Source organism: Mustela nivalis, assembly GCF_964662115.1.
Source record: "Mustela nivalis genome assembly, chromosome: 1".
Lineage (NCBI taxonomy): Eukaryota > Metazoa > Chordata > Mammalia > Carnivora > Mustelidae > Mustela > Mustela nivalis.
This window is the reverse complement of record NC_139020.1, coordinates 190,058,953-190,080,869: the sequence shown is the minus strand read 5'-3', so window position 1 is coordinate 190,080,869 and position 21,917 is coordinate 190,058,953. Positions and strand designations below refer to the sequence as shown.

The following is a 21,917-nucleotide window of genomic DNA, read 5'->3' as shown; positions in this document are numbered from 1 at the left end:
GCTAAGTGGCTCCAGGCCAAGGGAAGGAGGCGTTGGTCACTCCAGTCCTGTGTTCTCTTCCCATAATGTATTTTATCAGCTCTCCTCTTCGTGAAGGGGCTTGGGCAAGTTGTCTTCTAGACTGATCTTCTTTTTCTCTTTCTTTTTTTAAAAAAGATTTTATTCATTTGAGAGAGAGAGTGAGAGAGAGCATGAGAGGGGAGAAGGTCAGAGGGAGAAGCAGACTTCCCGTGGAGCTGGGAGCCCGAAGCGGGATTTGATCTCGGGCCTCCGGGATCATGACCTGAGCCAAAGGCAGTCGCTTAACCAACTGAGCCACCCCGGCGCCCCTAAACTGATGCTTCTTAAATTCTATCATACACGTGCCTCTCCGGCAGCTTGTTCAAGTGCAGATTCAGATTCAAGAGACTTTGGAAGGGGTCTGGGATTCTGCATTTCCTACGGCTGCCACTGCTGCTGGTCCGTGGACCACAGTTTGAGTAACCAGTCCCTAAACCATCCTGAAGGAGTCTTTTTCTGTGTTTCTCAGAGTGGGATTTTGACTTTGAGCAAGAATGGCAATACCAATGAAAAAGAAATCTGGTGAAAAACACCTGAAATATGTTAGCCCTGGGCTGCTATTGTAAGTTTCCTATATAATAATAGGAGTTGGTAAGAAGGTAGCTACATTGCCAAGCTGTTTTGGTTTGAATCCCGCAGGCCTGCAGTACTCAACTGATAATCAGTTTGTGCAGCGGCTCAAAGAACTGCAGGACTCCGCCGCCATGGAGAAGATCCCCTTGATCCCATCCACCCCAGAAGAGATGAGTGAAATGCTCCAGCTCTGCTCCTATGTCCGCTTCAAGGTGCCCCAGCAGGTACCGTGCTCCAGCAGCAAGATGCCTGTCCTCTGCCAAAGGCTCGGGCGGCCAGCTGGCGCCCTTCCTCCAGCTGGAGGACCTTCCCTCTCATAGTCCTCTATGTAGCCATTTGGTGGCCGTCTGTCCTGTGCCTGCGGCAGGTCAGGCATGGCGTTTGGGCACAGTGGTGAAGAAAGAAGACCGAGGGGGGACCTGGGCAGACACAGGCCAGTGCGGGAGGCAGACGGCTAATGAGTAAACATATCCGTACACATGGTGATAAGTCCTGGGGAGGAGATGAAGATGGTATAGTGACTGAAAGCAGGGAGGCAGGGGAGACTTTGACAAGTCTCCTCTGAGGAGCTACTGTGGGTGGAGGTGGGAAAAACATAGTAAGTTCAAGGGAAGGAGGAGGCCAGGGGGTCTGGCTCTATCTAGAACGAGAGTAGGGGAGCAAGGGCTACAGTGGAGACTTGTTTCTTTTTCTTTTCTCTTCTTTGTTTTTTTTTTTTTAGTTTCAGGACAGCTTTACACACCTAAGAATGCTGAGAATCCCAAAGAGCCTTTATTTGTAGGGGTTCTGACTATTGCTATTTACCGTATCAGAAAGTAAAACTCAGAAGAAGGTAAGACACAAGAGCATACAGGCCCTCATTCCATGAGCTACCAGCATCATGGCGCTGTCCCTTGACAGGTAGTCTCTGAGGAACAGTGCTTCTGAGAGCATGAAAGTGAAGCAGGCAAGTAACATGCAGCATTACAGAGGAACTAGCTTGAACTGATAATCAATTTGTTCAGAATTCCTCATGAACCCCAGGAGCCTCTTGGAGAACCACTGGGCTAGATCACATAGCACCTTCCAGGTTTTGGGAAAGAGCCTGGAGTTCTCCTAAGAGGGACTGTGGGGGGCACAAACTGAAGCAGAGAACCAGTGGGGTGCCCCCGTGGCCTGGTGAGGACAGTGGTGTAGACGAGGGTGGGGGCAGTGGAGACTAGATACCCGAGCCGCTCTGGGAGGGATGATGGGCAGGCCTTACTGGCAGATTGGCAGTGGGGGATGAGAGGCAGTGAGGACGCCCAGGTGACTTCGGTGCTTGAGTTGGATAAAGGCAGCAGTTTCTGAGTAGGGGAAGGAAAGAGGGAGGACAGGTGCTGGGGACAAGCTCACGGCTCCAGTTTGGCCGTGGTCAGGTTGTCTGTGAGGCCTCCAGGTGCAGATGTCAAGCAGATGGTTGCATATGCAGACGCTGCTGAGGGACGTCTGGCCCGGAGCTGTGCGGTTAGAGCCATCAGCCAGGATGATGTGAAAGGTCACGGGCTGAATAAAGCCGGGAATCCAGGGAGGTGGTGTGGGAACCAAGAGACAAGAATGCGTGGCTAAATTTCATAACGGCAGCTAATCACTTTCTAGTGTAGGAACTGGACTCTGCCTCGTGGTGGGGTGGAACCTCCTAGAAGTTGAGGGAGTTGGGCTCTATGCCGAAGGCCTGAACACGACTCAGTTAGTGGGTGTAGAAGCACCCAGAATCTGATTCTGTGGTACGTTCTAGCCCTGAAATCTTTTTAGTTGTGAGGTTGCACTGATTCCCTCCCAGCCATGCTCTCTGCCGAGAAGAGAGTGGCCAACCAGTGCTTTAGGAGATTCCATGTTTTAAGCTGTTGGGAATGTGAAAACACTGGGAGAAAGCAAGTGGCAGCTCTCGAAGTCTTCCCTCCTAGGAGACCAGGAGCACCCGAGCACTCTGTGTCATGTTACGTTTATCTGTTTACTTGCCTGTGTCTTCCACTCTGACCTCAGTCAGATCAAGGATTTTGTCTTACCTGCCTGCTCTGCCTGCAGCCTTTTGCACACTGCTTGTATGAAATGGGTCCTCGGAACAAACTGGGGCGGAGGGGGGTGGTGGTCAGAGGGAGGGCGGATGCCCGGATGAGGCAGAGGTGGAGAATGGATGTGCCGCGGAGCAGATGGACGCATGAATTTTTGCATGTACGTGCACAGGTGATTTCGGGATGCAGGAGAGATGAAGGGCTGAGTACTTGGTTGGATGGATGGGAGGATGCCTGGAGAGCGCAGGGGCGGAAGGCAGGTGGATTGGCGGATGCAGGATAGAGGGTGTATCAGTAGACGTGCATGTGTGATTCAGGGATAGAGGATGGCCGGATGGCTGGATGTCTGCATGAAGCAGGATGGAGGCTGGTGGATGGGTAGGTACAAGGCAGGTGGGTGCATAGAGAGATACATGAACACGTGAGTCAGAGATGCAAGACGGGTGGCTGGGTGGGTAGAGCAGAAGTAGAGGATGCAAGACGTGTGCGGGTGCAGGATACAGAGTAGAGCAAACAGAATGGCTGATGCCAAGCGCAGTGTGTTGGACGACTTGCCATTGGTCTCACCTCCAGGATTTCGCTTCCAGAAGGGTCACCTCCTAGTCATGCTCCAGAGGGTTGGTTCGGAGCAGTTCTGGCTGGATTTTCCCCCTTCAGTCAATGCACAGGACTCCTCAGGGTGCATGTGGGGAGCTCACACCATTCCCAGGTAGCTGAGAGGAGTGCCAGTGCTGAGGGGATCCTGCAGCAGGAGGAAGAGGAGGGCTGTGTTCCTTCTTCCCACAGCCAGTCTCTGGGTCAGGATCCTGGCTCCAGGAGATCATCCTGCCCACGCTGGTGCAACCTTCACCAGCCCTCCAAAAGGAAAGGAAAGATAACACTTTCCTTTTTTTAATAAACAAAGGACTGTGGAACCCATCCCAGAATTGTTTAAATAGTTAATCTCTATTGTTCAAGAGGCCCATCATCCCCAATAATTTGATTTTTTTTAATAGACCTTGTTCTGCATGTGGATGTTCCTAAACAGTTCCTTGATATTATTTCCAACCTTCATTGTATCTTAGGCTAAGCAGAGAATATCTCAAGATAAAGTGGCTGTGAGCCCAGGTCAGGTTTTTTACATGCTTTGGCTTCCCAGTATTACCCGGGTTTCTGCCTAATTACAAAGAACCATCAGATGACCCTCACTTCCAATTACAGTGTATACTCCGTGGTGGAAATTTGGAGCCGTGGGCCCTAAAACCTTGACAGTGCCTTACGTTGCCGGACTTCATTTCCTTCACTGTCCCGGAGCCACGGGGGGCTTGAGGAAACACTGTCTCTTGCCTTCTAACCATGGCTCCCTTCTCCGTAGATCCTGCAAGGCCTTGTTGATGTCCGTATTCCTCATAACAACTTCTACCGAAAGTGTAAGTAGCTGTGTTTAAGCTTGGCATTTGTGACCAGTGAAGCTTTATGGGCAGCTGGCTTCTATATTTTACATTCCTGAGACCTTGACCATTGTCTGGGGCATCTAAAGACAGAGGGTGGCAGCCCGACTCCATGGCTGTCCCCAAACTCAGTAGAGTCCAGATGCCTGCTGGCACAGCCAGCGTGTACTCACTTTGTTTTCCTTTTCTGCAAAGTGTTTTTGGAAATCGTCAGTGAGAAGTCGAGATACTCCCTCCATCAGAACATGGACAAGATCAAGGTTCCAACGCAGATCATTTGGGGGAAACAAGACCAGGTATGTAGCGAGTGTGTCCCTGGGGCACATGTCCCTGTGCCAGCTACACTGGCCTCTGAGAAAAAGCAAGAGGTGATTTATCAAGTGAGCCTCACTGGCTGGTTTCTGATACCAGGAGGATGTAAAACACACCTGGGGCAGATGCTGGTGATTATAGAGGGCAGCATTCTCTTGAGTTGAGAGCAGTGGTGTTGATCTTTTAAAAGGAAAGGAAATCAGGGCACCTGGGTGGCTCAGTCGTTAAGCTGCTGTCTTCGGCTCAGGTCATGATCCTAGGGTCCTGGGATCGAGTTCTGCATCAGGCTCCTTGCTTGGCAGGGAATCTGCTTCTCCCTCTCCCTCTGCCCTTCCCCCCGCCATGCTTGCTCTTTCTCTCTCTCTCTCTAATAAATAAATAAAAATCTTAAGGGCACTTGGGTGGCTCAGTCAGTTAAGCATCTGCCCTCGGCTCACATCATGATCTTGGAGTCCCAGAATCGAGTCCTGCATCAGGCTCCACGCTCAGCAGAGTCTGCTTCCTCCCTCCAACCCTTCCCCCTCTCATGCTCTTTCTCTCTCTCACTGTGTCTCTCATGAATAAATAAATAAAACCTTTTAAAAATTTTTAAAATCTTAAAAAAATAAATAAAATGAATGGCAATCTTAAATAATTTTTACAAACTACTTTAATCAAAGCCACGTAGTCTCAGAGTACAAAAAACTTTACAGAGGGACTCCTGGGGGTGCTCAGTCAGTTAAGCGTCAGCCTTCAGCTCAGGTCATGATCCCAGGGCCCTGGGATCCAGCCCCATCTCGGGGCTCCCTGCTCAGCAGGGAGCCTGCTTCTCTGCCCCTCCCCCTGCTCATGCTTGCTTTCTCTGTTTCTCTCTTGCTCTCAAATAAAATCATTAAAAAAAAAAAAACTTTAAAGAGTACAAAAAGGTGGGGCGCCTGGGTGGCTCAGTGGGTTGGGCCGCTGCCTTTGGCTCAGGTCGTGATCTCAGGGTCCTGGGATCGAGTCCCGCATCAGGCTCTGTGCTCAGCAGGGAGCCTGCTTTCTCCTCTCTCTCTCTCTCTCTCTGCCTGCCTCTCTGCCTGTTTATGATCTCTCTCTGTCGAATAAATAAATAAAATCTTTAAAAAAAAAAAAAAGAGTACAAAAAGGTTTGTAATGAAAATTTGATCCCTTTTCCATCCTAGATCCCAGTTCCTTGAGGAAGCTCTTGCTGTCTTGTGAACATTTCTTCCATTTTTCTAAGGCAGGGATTGACGTGTTTTCTGTGAAGGGCAAGATAGCAAATATTTTTTACTTTATGGGTCCTACTATTTCTATTGCAACTCCCAAGCTCTGCTGTTGTGCAAAAGTAGCCACGGACAGTACACAAACAAGTGGCAACGCAGAGTGCCAGCAAACCTTCATTCCCGCCAACCAACAGTGGGCCATTGTCCGCTCACTGCTGTGCTGAGCATACATGTTTCTGCAGAGATCCGTTGTATCTGTAAAGTTTTCAAACATGCATAGTGACACTGTTCACATCACTTCACATAGGTGTGAACTGATGTATCTTCGAAATAATTTCATACCAGCCCACACAGATTTACTCATTCTTTTTATTTATTTATTTATTTATTTAAAGATTTTATTTATTTGACAGAGAGTGAGAGATCACAAGTAGGCAGAGAGACAGGCAGAGAGAGAGAGAGGGGAGGAAGCAGACTCCCTGCAGAGCAGAGAGCCTGATGCGGAGCTCAATCCCAGGACCCTGGGATCATGACCTGAGCCAAAGGCAGAGGCTTTAACCCACTGAGCCACCCAGGTGCCCCCATTCTGTTTTTTTTTTATTTTTTTTTATTTTACTGACTTTTATTAATATGTTTGGGTAAGTTTTTATATTCCTACACAAAAATGACATAACCAGTGGTTAAATCCTTTTTTTAAAGATTTTTAAAATTTTTTTCTTTTTTTCTTTTTTTTTTAATTAGGCAAAGAGGGGAAGGGGCAGAGGGAGAGGGGGAGAGGGAATCAGCCTGATGTGGGGCTCATTCACAATCCTGAGATCATGACAGGAGCCGAAATCAAGAATCAGGCGCTAAACTGACTGAGCCACCCAGGTGCCCCAAGATTTTTTAAAATTTTAATTCCAGTTAGTTAACATTCGGTGTTATAAGAGTTCCAGGTGAACAATATAGTGACTCATCACTTCCATACAACAGTGCTCACATAAGAGTGCTCATCACAAGGGTCCTCCTTAATCCCCATCCCCAATTTTACCCCTCCCCCCACTTCCCCTCTGGTAACCATCAGTTCGTTTTCTACAGTTTAGAGTCTGTTTTTTGATTGTTTCTCTTTTATCCTTTGTTCATTTGTTTTGTTTCTTAAATTCCACATATGAGTGAAATCATATGGTATCTGTCTTTTTTGACTGACTTTCTTCGCTTAGTATAATACTCTCTATCTAGCTCCATTCACATCATTGCAAAAGGCAAGATTTCATTCTTTCTTATGGCTGAGCAATATTGTATGTATCTACTACATCTTCTTTACCCATTCATCAATCAGTGGACACTTGGGCTGTTTCCACATCTTGGCTACTGTAAATAATGCTGCTGTAAACATATGGGTGCATGTATCCCTTAGAATTAGTGTTTGTTTTTTGTTTGTTTGTTTTTAAATTTATTTATTTGACAGAGAAAGGCCACAAGTAGGCAGAGAGGCAGGCAGAGAAGGGGGGGGGAAGCAGGCTCCCCGCTGAGCAGAGAGCCCGACATGGGGCTCGATCCCAGGACCCTGAGATCATGCCCTGAGCTGAAGGCAGAGGCTTTCACCCACTGAGCCACCCAGGCGCCCCATCCCACTTTTAATATTTTATTTTGAAATAATTTCAAATCTATAGAAAAATAAGATGAGCACAGAGTATTCTTATATACACTTTCCCTAAATCCATCCATTTTAACTGCTTTATTGAGGTATGTATCGTCTACCTACCATCAAATTCACCTAGCTGGGCACACCCTGCCACAACCCAGTTGTAGAGCATTTCTGCCGCTCCCCAAAGTTCCCTCCTGCCCATTTCCAGTAAATCCCAGCCCCACACAACCACAGATCTGTCTTCTATTTCTACAGTTTCACCTTTTTTTGAACTTTCACAGAAATGCTGTCGTGTTATAGGTCGTCATTGGTATCTGGCTCTCTTCGCTTGGGTGTTGTGTTCTTGAGGTTCTTTTGTGGAGCTGCCTGTCTCAGTAGTTTGTTTCCTCTGTGGCTGAGTGTCATTCCATGGGATATGTCTACCGTGTTTTATTTATTACCAATTTTTAAACAGTTGCTCCATTGGCTTTATTAAACATTCTCATCTATCTATCTGTCTATATTTGGGACCATTTGAAATAGGTTGCTTACATTGGGCCCTTTACCCCCAATACTTCAGGGTGTATTTACTGAGAGTAAGAATATTCTGTCACATAACCACAGTGTTTTGTTACATTCAGGACGTTTAATGCTAGTGCAATGTTTTTGTCTAATCTACTGCCCATATTCCAAATTCATGGGTGGGGCGCCTGCATGGCTCAGTCAGTTAAGCGTCTGCCTTTGGCTTAGGTCATGATCCCCCAAGGTCCTGGGATCGAGTCCTGCATCAGGCTCCTTGCTCAGCAGGATACCTGCTTCTCCCTCTGCCTCTGCCTGCCGCTCCCCCTACTTGTGTTCTCTCTCTCTCTCTGACAAATAAATAAATAAAATCTTTTTTAAAGAAAATGAAATAATACCTCTGTGAACTTCAGCATAGATGTGTGGTTGTGGAGTGTGAGACCATACCTGAAAGGTGAGTTCTCCAGTGTGGACTCCCTGGGTCAAAGAGTGGGTACATTTTATTTTATTTTATTTTAGATTTAATTTATTCATTTGTCAGAGAGAGAGCAAGAGAGCACAAGCAAGGGGAGCAGAAGGCAGAGGAAGAAGCAGGCTCCCTGCTGAGCAGGAATCCCGTTGCAGGATTTGATCCCAGGACCCAGAGATCATGACCTGAGCTGAAGGCAGATGCTTAACCAACTGAGTCACCCAGGCATCCTGAGCAGGTGCATTTTAAAATTGTAATAGGTTTTGGGGACATCTGGCTGGCCCAGTTGGTAGAGCATACAACTCTTGATCTCGGGGTCATGAGTTCAAGCCCTATGTTGAGTATAGAGCTCACTTAAAAAAAATTTTTTTCTTTAAATAATAAAATCTTAGATTTTTATTAGATAACTCTGTATTATTTTGCTGGAACAGTCATAGCAAAGTACCACAAACTGGGTGGCCTAAACAACAGATATTGATCATCTTAGAGTTTTAGAGGTTAGAAGTCCAAGATCAAGTTTTCGGCAGTTTGGTTCCTCCTGGGGGCTGTCAGAGAATCTGTACCACGCCTCTTCCCAGCTTCTGGCAGTTTGCTGACAGTCTTCACGTTCCTTGGCTAATAGATGTGTCATGCTGCCGTCTGCCTCCATCTCCACGCAGCGTTCTCCCTGTGCCTGTGTGCCTCTGTGTTCAGATTTTCTTTCCTATGTTTAAATTTTTCTAAGGCTGGCAGTCATATCGGGTGAGAGGCCCACCTGCACCAGTATGACCTCATCTTAACTAATTACATTTGCAACAACTTTATTTCTAAATAAAGTCACCTTTGTCTTGGAGGTTCAAACTTCAAAATGCGAATTTTAGAGGGGGGAACACAAGCAATGACAGACCCTCCGAAGAGAGACTGGTTTATACCCCAGAAGTTCCTTTTTTGCTTGCAGCCGTTCTTTAGAAATCATATCTTACTCAGAGTTGTTGTTGTTGTCGTTTTTCTTCTTCTTCTTTTTAAGATTTTATTTATTTATTTATTTGAGAGAGAGAGGGAGAGCACAGAAGGAGAGGGAGAAGCAGATTCCCTGGTAAGCAGGGAGTCTGATGTGGGGCTCGATCCCAGAACCCTGGGATCGTGACCTGAGCCAAAGGCAGACACTTAACTGATGAGCCACCCAGGCAGCCCAAAGTTCTTCTAAAGTTTAAAGCAAGAAGAGGGGCGCCTGGGTGGCTCAGTCGGTTAAGCATCTGCCTTCAGCTCAGGCCATGATCCCAGGGTCCTGGGATGGAGCCCTGCATCACATCAGGCTCCCTGGTCAGTGAAGAGTCCGCTTCTCCCTCTCCATTTGCCATTTGCCTCCTCCCTCCGCTCATGCTATCTCTCTCTCTTTCAAATAAATATATATATATTTTTTAAAGGTAAGAAGAGGCAATGAGAAATGGAGCCTTTATAAGGCCCATAATGATCCGTGGGGAGAAGCAGCCAGCACTGTGTCCCCAGGATGCCTAGGGAGGGACGGGTGACAGAGTCAGTGTACAGCTCTCCCAAACCAGCCAGGTACAGCCGAGGATGTAGGGTGCATTGATGTGGACGTGGTGAGGAGGGAGGACTCTTTGCTCCCTTCTGCAGCAGCCAAGGGACTAAAAGGAGCTTTGTGTGCACCTAAGTAGAGAAGACACGGAGTAGGCCAGCAGGGGGTTATTCAGTCAGAAATCAAGTTAGAACAATGAAGGCCTTTCTTCAGTCTAAAAATCCCAAAGGTGATTTGGGGCTCGCAGGGACCAACACAGAGAGGCAAGGACTCATTGCCCTGCCCTGCAGAGACAATGCAGAAGCAAGATCTCTGGGCTTAGACTCTGAAAATTCTGGGTTCCAGCCCTGCCTTTGCCCTGTATCAGCCCATGACCTTGAGCAAACCACTCAGCTGCTCCAGATCCTGGGTTTCTCTTCTACTACTGAGGTGATATGAGGCTACATGAAGCAACACACATGAGAGAGATCTTTCTCCAGTGATAAGAAAATACATTACTGGGGCGCCTGGGTGGCTCAGTGGGTTAAGCCTCTGCCTTCGGCTCAGGTCATGATCTCAGGGTCCTGGGATCGAGCCCCGCATTGGGCTTTCTGCTCCGCGGGGAGCCTGCTTCCTCTCTCTCTCTCTGCCTACTTTGATCTCTCTGTCAAATAAATAAATAAAATCTGTTTAAAAAAAAAAAGAAAATACATTACTTATTACTCATGTCCTTTGCCTCTGAGAGTAGGCCTCTGCCTGTGGTCCAGAATTTTTTGAGGACTCTGAAGTCCATTTTGTTCTGAAAAAAGAGCCTAACATTCCATGGACCTACTATAAATATGACCAGATCTTCTCTGTGTTCTGTGGACCATCCCCAGTGCAAAATCCAAATAGCAAAGCCTTTAGGGACTCTTTATTTTATGCCCTTTTGCTTCCCAAGCCTCTGGCTCTTTTCCTGTTCTGTTGTCAGCATTTGGGGTCACCAACCCATGCCCGCCAGGCTGAATTCAGCCTCCCTCTTCTTTGGACCCCAATAGGTCAGCCACTGTGCTGTACAGCTGCAGGAGAGCTGTGTGCATTGTTGTCTCTGTGAATCATGCCCACTGGTTTTGGGCAGTATACAGCCTGCATAACTGAACCTGGCAGTCCTCCTTCCTAAGAGGATTTCTGCACATCAGTTCAAGTATTCCCCCTCTGTGTTCAGTCCACCAGAATGGGAGGGCCTTGTGAAGATATACAAGGTCTGTTGTTACTCTTGATGGCCCTTCATCCTGCCGCCACAGGGCGTGGGACGCAGGAGACCCAGAGTATACAGGGAGTGAGTGAGTGAGCCAGCGAGTAAGGAAGTAAATAAACAACCTAGCAAAGGAACAAAGCCACCAGCTGACGGCCTATACATTTAAGTCAGCTAACAGATTTATCCTGAGCACCTGGTATGTGCCTGGCACTGTGTTAGGCCCTGGGGTTACAGCCGACACCAAGACAGGATCCCTGAGCTCCAGCAACTCCTGACGTACCTGCCATTATCATGCCTGGCAGAATGAAACTAGCGTGAGGTAGGTCATATGAGTTCAGGGTCGGATCCTGTATTTATATTTTGTTCATGGTGGGTCTTTTTGCATTAATGTCTGTTTTCTTAAATACTGCATTAAAATAATCTTCATCTTAATTACCGAGTTTTTTGGCGGCTGCTTAAATTGTGTGCCCAAGGCAAGTTGCCTCACTTCCCCCACCCTAGTCTTGGCCCTGGCCTGAAGTGGGATGGAGGAAAATTGTTTTGACTATCTTCATGAGCGTCTTGCGCAAGAAAGAGCTGATGTGGTTCCCATAGACGTGTGTACCGGTTGAGTGTCCATATAGCTATTTCCTGTATGTCTGAGTGACCATGGGGAGTCCTGGATTTGACCAGCCTGACAGTGTCAAAGCTAGAGGCTCATGTGGGCAGCTATGGGTTCCGACCTCTCTGTAGGATAGACCTTCAGTTGGGAGTTTCTACTTTTTCATGCCTTGACCCGTTGACGCCACCTGCATTTCCTCTGGGGATCTTTCTGTCTCTCTTGTCTTTTTTTAAGATTTTATTTATTTATTTGACTGACAGACAGTGAGAGGGGGAACACAACCAAAGGGAGTGGGAGAGGGAGAAGCAGGCCTCCCCGCTGAACAGGGAGCCCAATGAAGAACTTGATCCCAGGACCCTGAGATCATGACCCGAGCCGAAGGCAGATGTTTAATGACTGAGCCATCCAGGCGCCCCTCCTCTGGAGATTTTTCTACAGACGCTGGGCTTTATTTCTGCGCAGTTGCCACAGCAGACTTCACTCTGAGTGCAGGCCCCGAGGGAGGCGCCCCTCTCACTAAGCTCCCCATCAGCTGCTTCTGTATGTGGCCTGGGGCTGCTTTGCTATGCTCCGTGCTCAGTGCCTTGGCAGAGACATGGTGTCCCTTTCCTCACCCCCCACTTCCTGGGTGGAAAATCTTGGTTTTCATGATCCAGGCTGACCAGAATGGAGCTTAAATACAGACAGCACTTGAGTTTGTTGGGGGGTCTTGCTTTTGCATTGAGGATGAGGGGAGGGGTTCTCTTGTACTGGATGAGTTGAAGGTGAATGCAGTGGCAAACGGGGAACAGATGCAAATCTGATGCTTCAGGAGGGTGTTGGGGAGAAAACCCGGGATGGGTGTAAACAGCAAGGTAACCCAGATGACAGTGAAATTAGTGCATTGTTAGGAAAGGGTCAGCCTGGAGAGTGGTGCCTGCCATATCAGAAGAGCATTCCCCCTTGGGGCGCCTGGGTGGCTCAGTGGGTTAAGCCTCTGCCTTCGGCTCAGGTCATGATCTCAGGGTCCTGGGATCAAGCCCCACATCGGGCTCTCTGCTCAGCAGGGAGCCTGCTTCCCTTCCTCTCTCTGCCTGCCTCTCTGCCTACTTGTGATCTCTCTTTGTCAAATAAATAAATAAAATTTAAAAAAAAAAAAGAGCATTCCCCATTATTCACAGACTGCCTGTGGTCACGCAGCTCAGGGGACCCCGAAAGACCCTCGAAGAGACACTGCCCCCTCCCCCAGCTTGGGATAATTAGCATTCCCCTCCTGTGTCTTCTCTGTGTGCCCTTCCCAGAGCTGCCTTCTCTAGTCCGGCCTGATCATGTCTGTCCCTAAGACAGCCTCGCGGCTCCCCACTGCCCTCAGATGGAGGCCTGACCCCTTATCTCTCCATCACACCCTCCCCGCCCCCCACATGCTGTGTCTCAGCTCAGCTAACTGCCATCCCCTGCGCTTGCCCGACCTGCCCCCCCTCCTGCACGATCCTCCCCTGCCCCCCGCACCCACCCCATGCACCCTTAGCTCCCGGGATGCTCCCCACTTAGAGCCCTCATCTACTGACCAGTCCTGCTCCCCTGTCAGACCGAAAAACTTCCTCCGAGGCAGGGACTGTGTGTTTCCACTTCAGTAATGCTGGCAGCCACACAAGTCCAGGTGCCAGATTGCAGAATGAGGCATGCAGTCATTTCTGTCAGTGAGTCACGTGCCCCGACTTGACTCGATCCTAAATGTCTCCCCTGCCAGGCCTCGGCCGCTGTCCAGTCCCCCGAATGCATGCAGGCATCTGAGGCTTTTCTACCTAGTGTCCTGTCTTGTCCTGCAGGTGCTCGACGTGTCTGGGGCCGACATGTTGGCCAAGTCGATCGCCAACTGCCAGGTAGAACTTCTGGAAAACTGTGGGCACTCAGTGGTGATGGAGAGACCCAGGAAGACAGCCAAGCTCATTGTCGACTTCTTAGCTTCCGTGCACAGCACAGGCAACAACAAGAAGCTGGACTGAGTCCCCGCCCACAGCCTGCACTCGCACACAGCATCTGCCCCCATCTCCAGAATCGGACGCGGCCAGCATTTCTCAGGGATCCTGCCCCAAACGCGGTCGGAGCGCCAGCGTCCCTGAGGAGGCCAGTCCCCTGTCCCTGGTCTCAACGGATCCACAGAGCTTCGGGGACCATAGGGAAATCTCCAAGATATTTTTCACCATATAGAAACTCCCATGGGACAGAATTAAGAAAACCTAGCCATGAAATCTACCCAGAAGTCTTCATGTTGCAAAGCGGCTGCCTTGGGACCATAATCACTGAGGCCATCTTCTGTAAAACAACCTTCACAGACTGAGACTCGAGGATTTCCTGCTGCTTCAACGTTCTCCCCTGCATGGTCAGTGGCTGTTTTAGGAGCATTAGTCTCCCATCTGCTGAGCCCTTCTTGTTCATGTCTAGTTTAAGTTCTTTGTAGAGGCCCCTATGTGAGTGCAAGTCCATCAGGTGCAAGACCAGGGAGCAAGATGCAAGCTCTCCCGTGATACTAGCACGCGAGGAGGGGTGCGGTCCCACGCCTGCCGGCCCTCCCAGCTGCCAGAGCAGTGGAGAACACAGGTCGAGGGGTGGATGGGCCCCTGCGTGTCAGCCCTGTCATGAGGGACCCCGGAATGGCTGCAGTACGACGACCAGGGTGGGTTTCCTGGGAATCACTGATTATTTTTAAAAAGTAGGACTAATGAAGCAATAATGTTCTATCATCAGACTCGGATTCCATACACAAGCACCTCGTGGGCCTCTTTTCTATCTTGCTGTGCTACTGAAGACCCTTGGGTGTAAAATACTAGTTTGTTAATGAATTCTGTGAATTCTGTGAACAGTCATGTGATTGAAAATAAGTCTCAACAGCTGTAAAAGTGACCACAATGACACGAAATAAGTTTAATAAATCTAGATCAGCAACATGCAGATGGTTTCTGTCACTAAGTTCCTATTTAAGTACAACGTTGGCCGATTTCCTGTTAACTTTAAGAAGTGTTTTCTCAAGTAAGGCCTCTTCGAAGAAACTGGAAGACCTTATTTGGATGAGTTATTAGTTTTCTTCTAAGAACTCATGTTTCTCATTTTTATTCAGCTGAAACCGTATATCAGAAACAGAAGGCAAGAGTCATCAGACTGTTCCTTTTGGCCCTTGTCTGTTGTACTGAGGAGCCCTTAAAATTCCCAGAGCTTTAGGGCACCTGTGTAGTCAGTCAGTTAAGTGTCTGACTCTTGATCTCAGCTCAGGCCTTGATCTTGGGGTCGTGAGTTTGAGCCCTGCACTGACCTTCCCGCTGGGCTTGGAGCCTTTTTTTTTTTTTTTTTTAAAGGGGGCGCCTGGGTGGCTCAATGGGTTGAGCCTCTGCCGTCGGCTCAGGTCATGATCTCAGGGTCCTGGGATTGAGCCCCGCATCAGGCTCTCTGCTCATTGGGGAGCCTGCTCCCCTCCCCTTCCTGTCTCTCTGCCTACCTGTGATCTCTGTCAAATAAATAAATAAAATCTTAAAAAAAAAAAATCCTCAGAGCTTGAGCCCTCCAAATCTCTTTACAGAGACTCTGCAGCCAAGGAGTTCCAGAAATAAAGTGAGATAAACTTTATAGTTTAAATTAAAAACTGCAGTTATAGTTTAAGTATAGTTTAAGTTTATATTATAATTTATCAGAGAAGAGTGGAACACAGATCTTAGAAACAAGAAGATACAAAAATGTGATGTCTCAGATGGTGGGCTGCAGCTAACACAGTGTTGGGAGAGAATGTTAGAGGCCTCGGTACACGTATTAGCAAAGAAGAGGAGCGCCTGGCTGGCTCAGCTGGTGGAGTGTGTGACTCTTGATCTTGGGGTTGTGAGTTCGAGCCCCATGTTAGGTGTAGAGATTTCTTAAAAATAAATTTTTTTTTTTTTTTTAAGATTCTGTTTACTAGAAAAAGAGAGCACAAGCAAGGGGAGCAAGAGAGGGAGAAGCAGACTCCACACTGAGCAGGGAGCCTGACGTGAGGCTTGATCCCAGGACCCCAGGATTGTGACCTGAGCCAAAAGCAGATGCTTAACCAACAGACCCACCGAGGTGCCCCTTAGAAATATAATCTTAAAAATGAAAAACCAGGGGCGCCTGGGTAGCTCAGTGGGTTAAAGCCTCTGCCTTCAGCTCGGGTCATAGGACTGGGGTCCTGGGATTGAGCCCCGCATTGGGCTCTCTGATCAGCAGGGAGCCTGCTTCTCCCTCTCTCTGCCTGCCTTTCTGCCTACTTGTGATCTCTACCTGTCAAATTAATTAATTAATTATTATTTTTTTTTTTAATGAAAAACCGTAGGGGTGCCTGGGTGGCTCAGCGGGTTGAGCCTCTGCCTTCGGCTCAGGTCATGGTCTCGGGGTCCTGGGATCGAGCCCCACGTGGGGCTCTCTGCTCAGGTGGGAGCCTGCTTCCTCCTCTCTCTCTTCCTTCCTCTCCTGCCTCTCTGCCTACTTGTGATCTCTCTGTCAAATAAATAAATAAAATAAAATATTTTAAAAAATGAAAAACCATAAATCAAAAATAAACCTAGAAAAAAACGGAAGGAAATAATACCGGTGAGAGCAAAAACCAATGGCATGGACGGAAGAGTGGATATTAGACACACTGCTTGTTCCAGTCTTTCATGTTCATCAAGAACTCTGAGCTTTGTGCGGTCCTGAGGACAGGCGCCAGTCTGGGTGGGTTTGGGTGAGGAGGGACGGTGTCCAGGGTGGCTGAGAGGTCTCCAGCCTGGGGTCAGTCCTGCAAATCGGAAAGCACACGTGCTGCAGGAATCGTCATGCCCTGGGTGAGCGGCCAGTAGAGAAGCCACAGTTGCTGCAGCATCGTCCACACACTGGAACCATCCAGGCAGGGGTGTGGGCTGCCCGTCTCACCAGGAGGACAGCTGGCCAGGTCTGCAGCGGCGGGAGGCAGCTCCCGCCTCCTCGGCTGTCATGGAACGCGTCAGCTGGAGGTCACAAGAAGAGCATTCTCAAAGTGTCCTTTGGACAGACCTTGGGTTGCCTTGGGCCTGCCCCTCTGGCCCCACTGTGTTAGGGAGACTTGAAAACAGACACGCACAGCTCCCTCTTAGCACCCCACTTTTTGCCCTTGTGATGATAGCGAGCTTGCTGGCGGTCCCACCTGGCGCCACCTGGCGGTCCCCCAAGCCACAGCCCACTGGGTCCTGTGGTCGTCGCCTTTAATGGCATTCTTGGAAAGAAGAAAAGGGTCATTCAGAACAGCCTTGCCTGAAAGACTGCCAGAAGTTTCTGAAGTGACAGTGGAAAGCCCCGAGACACAAGGGAACTGGCTCTCCCACTTCCTGGAGTGGGGCTTTCAGGGCTGCCGAGAATGCACTCTGCTGGGCACGTACCGAGGGCGCTGAGGGACAGGCCGTGGGTGGCTCTCAATTCGCCATTAGTCTGGGCTTCCTGTCCAGCACAGATGCAGCCCCAGGAGGGACCGGTGCCAGGAACGCAAGTCTGATGTGCTGCCCATGTGTGTGAGTCTGCCTTCCATGTGAGGCCCCGTGAGTACTCCCCAACCCAGGGAACCGTCCTTGCTGCCTTTTCCAAAGGAAGTTCTCAGACGGTATTGGGAGACTAGAAGGTGGGTCAGGCCAGCTGATGCTCTTCAAGTACGTTCCCTGCATCACCTTATGAAGTTCTCACACCCCTGAAAGGTACATACAACCTGCGCCTGTTTTATTTTTATTGCTTTAAGTTGTACCCATTTTCAGCCCAAAAACTGAGGCAGGGAGAGGTGAAGTATCTTGCCCAAAGTCACACAAATAACAGGTAGAGAGAGCCGCCTGGCTCTCTGACTCGGGGTGGAATGTGCAGCTCTTGATCGCGGGTTGTAGGTTCGAGCCCCTCATTGAGTGTAGAAATGACTTAAAAAAATAAAATCTTTTTTTAAAAGATTAAAGAAAAAGGAGAGAGATCGAGACAGTTTATGATTGAAGGTGACTTGCAAAAACGATGTTTTCGCCGGTTCCGGCAGGAGCTCTCTCCAACTTCTGGTGGAGGCTGTGGCCCTTGTTGGCTCACCTGAACCAGCCAGCGTGGGGCATCTCTGGCCACGATCACTGAGGCCACACCTCAGGCCCCTGCTGAAGAAGGCGACCTAGTTGTTCACTCAGCAGTTATCCCAGTGCTGAGCCTCTGCTAGGTAGGAAACAATCTTACCTATATTCAGGCATCTGAGGGGGCCTCAAGGGACAGCCTGAGCATCTCCCAGTGTCTTCAATAATTAGGACACGTGTCATGTCCACCCTGGAAGGGCTCGTTCACCTTGTTGATAACCCTCATCCCCTCTGCCACACTCTGGAAATGATCATCAGTGTTGTTTTCCCAAAGGAGTTTTCTGGAGGGGAGGTCTCCTCTGTGACTTGCCCCTCGGGGGTCAGGCTTGGCAAATGGTCAGTTGATTTGGCTCTGCTCCTAGCTGCCATTCCAGAAGTGGCCCGAGACTCTGCCTGGGATCAAGTTCAGTCTCCCTTTGAAGGGGGTCAATTCCCTAGACTTGATACCAGCCAGGGCTTTCCCACTGCCTTCAGAAAATTTTTAGGTTTTAATTAAATATAAATGCTAGCTTTGGGTCCCCCATTTACTTCCCAAACCCTGGATATATTGATCTCAGGACAATTATTAGTTGATTAGTGAAACACACATTGTTCTAAAATGATGGATGCGAATTTTAATATCCACACGTACCAACCTTCTGCTTTAGGGACTTCCTGTCTTAGATCAAGAAATCTTTTATTAAAAGTGACAGTTCACTGGGTCTGTTCCAAAAATGTTAGCTGAAATACTCTTTGGCCAGGTTTGGGAGGTTGTTTTTTTTTTTTTTTTTTTTAAACTCTTAGTCTGTCTCTGTCTCAACTCCTCTCCTTCCTCACCCCATCTGTTTCACCACTTGATCTGTCTCCTATCCATCTGTCTGGCTCTTACCCATGCTCACAGGCACACAGAGACATACTCTCCCCTGACAGGTGGGAGCCCGGCTCTTCTGATCCTTCGTCTTGTAGGTCTTCAACACCACTCCTTTAACCATATAGACTGGGCTTTCTCACCAGCCGCTTCTCTCCCACCAACAAAGTAGGATGATGTTCACACACAACCCCCATCCCTGAAAGGAGGCAAATGGGGCGTGATCACAGATGGGGCAGTGGGGATGTCTTCACATTACCTGCTGAGTCCGGGCCAGCTGCCCTGGGGCTCTGGACTGGAAGTCACCAGCAAGCGGGTTTGCGGGTCGCCTGCGAGTGCCTATGATGGGATGAGGGTCTTGCATGACCATCATTAACCTAGTCAGGGAGAGGATGTCAGATAGCTCCTTCCAGCAACAGGAAGTCTTCTTCCTTGGCTCCTAGAGGAACCTTTCCTTCATGCCACGTTGGATTTTTGGTCTCTCTATCCTCCAGGCAATGACTAGGAACCTTAGGACACACCTAAGAGGTGTCCAAGCTCCAATAAGAGATGGGAAGAGAAGGAAGGATTCTTAGGGGCAAGAAAGGGCCAACTATTGACATGGGATAGGTTCACAATCCCTTACCAAACCTCCAAGAGCCAGAAGTGCTTCTGAATTCAGAAGGTTTCCCATTTTAGAAAGGTGTTAGGGTGTGTACATCCCAGATTATGTAACATCCCCAGCAGGGTCTGGGACTGCCTGACATGACCAAATGCATTGATATTTCTGCTGTGTGATGTAGGAATATCCACGGCAAATGGGACAAAAGCTATAAAAAGCTTCATCTGTGTTCAGATTAAACACTGCCTGCCGCATGAAGATTTGGTTTTCACGTTTCTCTTGGATTTCAGAATTGCAGATAAGGGAACGGCAGGCCTCCACTCCCTGTTTCCTCTCTCCTGCCTTGGGGTTGGGTGGTGAGGGGGTAGGAGTTGGGGGGCAGGAGGGGCCATCTTGAGGAAGAGTCTGTTCTTCTAAGTGGGAGAGAGGCTACAGATGGGTGGGGTCCATGGCTCCCTCTTGTGACTGTTAGGGGCAAGTTCTGATTTTTATTTAACAATTTTTTATTTGACAATTATTAAATTATACAAATAATGACCTGTCACTTTAAAAGAAGTCAAAGAGGGACGCCTGGGTGGCTCAGTTGGATAAGCAGCTGCCTTCAGCTCAGGTCATGATCCTAGGGTCCTAGAATCAAGTCCCACATCGGGCTCCTTGCTCAATGAGGAGCCCACTTCTCCCTCTGCCTGCTGTTCCCCATGCTTCTGCTTGCCTGCTCTCTCTGACAAATAAATAAGATCTATTAAAAAATAAAACAAGTTAAGCAAAATGAATGTTTAAAAAATATGCTTAGGGGCACCTAGGTGGCTCGGTGGGTTGAGCCTCTGCCTTTGGCTCAGGTCATGATCCCAGGGTCCTGGGGTCGAGCTCCTCATCAGGAGCTCTGCTAAGCAGGAGGCCTGCTTCTCCCTCTCTCTCTGCCTGCCTCTCTGCCTACTTGCGATCTCTCTGTCAAATAAATAAATAAAATCTCTAAAAAATTGGTTATAGGGTGGTTGGGTTATGGACATTGGGCAGGGTATGTGCTATAGTGAGTGCTGTGAAGTGTGTAAGCCTGATGATTCACAGACCAGTACCCCTGGGACTAATAATACATTATACGTTAATAAAAAAATAAAAAAAATTTTTAAGATCTAAAAAATATGCTTATACATACATATTTATCAACAGAGAGGTCCCCACAGTGGGTTTATTGGGGGGCTGTTTTACATAAGTGGTCCTGCTGGACACTACTGTTGCCAACCCTGTACCCCCACTTGCTCTTTTCACTTACATCTATGTCTTGGGCCTCTTATAGGTCAGAACCCACAGATCCCCCAGGTCCCTGTATTGGAGATGCAGAGGCCTCCAGGGAAAGGTGGGGTACAGCAAGGGTGCACTTCTTTGTAGGAAGAATCTTTTTTTTTTTTTTTTTAAAGATTTTATTTATTTGTCAGAGAGAGAGAGGGAGAGAGAGCAAGCACAGGCAGACAGAATGGCAGGCAGAGGCAGAGGGAGAAGCAGGCTCCCTGACGAGCAAGGAGCCCGATATGGGACTCGATACCAGGACGTTGGGATCATGAGCTGAGCTGAAGGCAGCTGCTTAACCAACTGAGCCACCCAGGCGTCCCTGTAGGAAGAATCTTTGCAGGATTTGCTGAATCCCTCAGACAGGATCTCTGAATTTTAAGAAAGGCTCTTGGGCCCCTCCAGAAATAGGCTGCTTAATTACAGGGTGGCTATCCCCTCCCCAAATTCTCCCTTCCTAGGGAACTAGAGCCTTCCTTTAGGGGAGAAGTTTCTAACATCACTTGTGAGGAAAGTTCCCTCCATCATTTAAATGCATTTCAGAAATGCTGGATGAGGGTGCCTGGGTGGCTCAGTGGGTTAAGCCGCTGCCTTCGGCTCAGGTCATGATCTCAGGGTCCGGGGATCGAGTCCCACATCGGGCTCTCTGCTCAGCAGGGAGCCTGCTTCCCTTCCTCTCTCTCTGCCTGCCTCTCTGCCTACTTGTGATCTCTCTCTGTCAAATAAATAAATAAAATCTTTAAAAAAAAAAAAAGAAAGAAAGAAATGCCGGATGAAACAGAGTTAAATAGCCTGGCTCCCTCTCCCACCCCAACACAAGCAGGGAACTGACTGGGAAGGAGTAAAAACACCCTCAGAAGGCAGCCAGGGATGCTGGGGCTGAGGCAGGGACCAGGCCATTGTACTGCTCCCCTGGATGATGGGGCTGGTTTGGACTTGACAGTTCTGGGCAGGAACTTCTGGCCTTTTTTTTTACCCTTGACTGGTGAGCTGCACCCCAGAGTCCTTGCCTGCAGCATGTGCCGCTAATGTCCCTTTCCCAGATCCCCTTTACTGACTGCTGCCTCCCCACCGCTGCTGAGGAAACACACCTGCCCTTCTCCAAGGGAACTGCCCTCAGACACAGGAGATGCCTGAGAGGTGGTGGCCCATCCTCTTCCTCTCACCTCCAGGGGTTTCCAGACAAAACACAGGCTGCCCAGCTAAATTTAATTTAGCACAAGGATATCCTATTCACTGTGTACCTGAAATTCAAATTTAACTGGGCAACAGTATTTTTATTTGCTAAATCTGGCGACCCTACAGCTGGCCGTCAATGACAGGGGGTGGGGGTGAGTAAGTATGATGAAGGCTTTCCCCCCTTACCTCCAAGGCTGGATGCTTGCTGGTTATCATTCATGCTCCAGGGCTCCCTGTGGGATCAGCCTGAGGCTGGACTTCAGCTGAACCCACATCTTTGCTTAGCTTCTTCCCCTGCCCATCCTTTCTTCCTCCCTTGCAGGTTTCCCAGGAGAGCTTCCCCCAATAAATTACTTCCACGAGGATCCCTGTCT

The 21,917-nt window shown here is 48.7% G+C and overlaps 1 protein-coding gene across 1 annotated transcript in view; it reads left to right on the top strand.

The window, feature by feature from the left end:
• The window catches only part of ABHD6 (abhydrolase domain containing 6, acylglycerol lipase), a 53,290-nt gene extending 38,816 nt beyond the window's left edge, over window positions 1-14,474 (top strand). The window contains exons 7-10 of the mRNA XM_082739574.1: window positions 700-857; window positions 4,021-4,075; window positions 4,292-4,392; window positions 13,352-14,474. Coding sequence (XP_082595700.1) covers window positions 700-857; window positions 4,021-4,075; window positions 4,292-4,392; window positions 13,352-13,528 — 491 coding nt within the window. The 3' untranslated portion in view covers window positions 13,529-14,474. The remainder of the gene's footprint in view (window positions 1-699; window positions 858-4,020; window positions 4,076-4,291; window positions 4,393-13,351) is intronic.
• The last annotated feature ends 7,443 nt before the right edge of the window (window positions 14,475-21,917 follow it).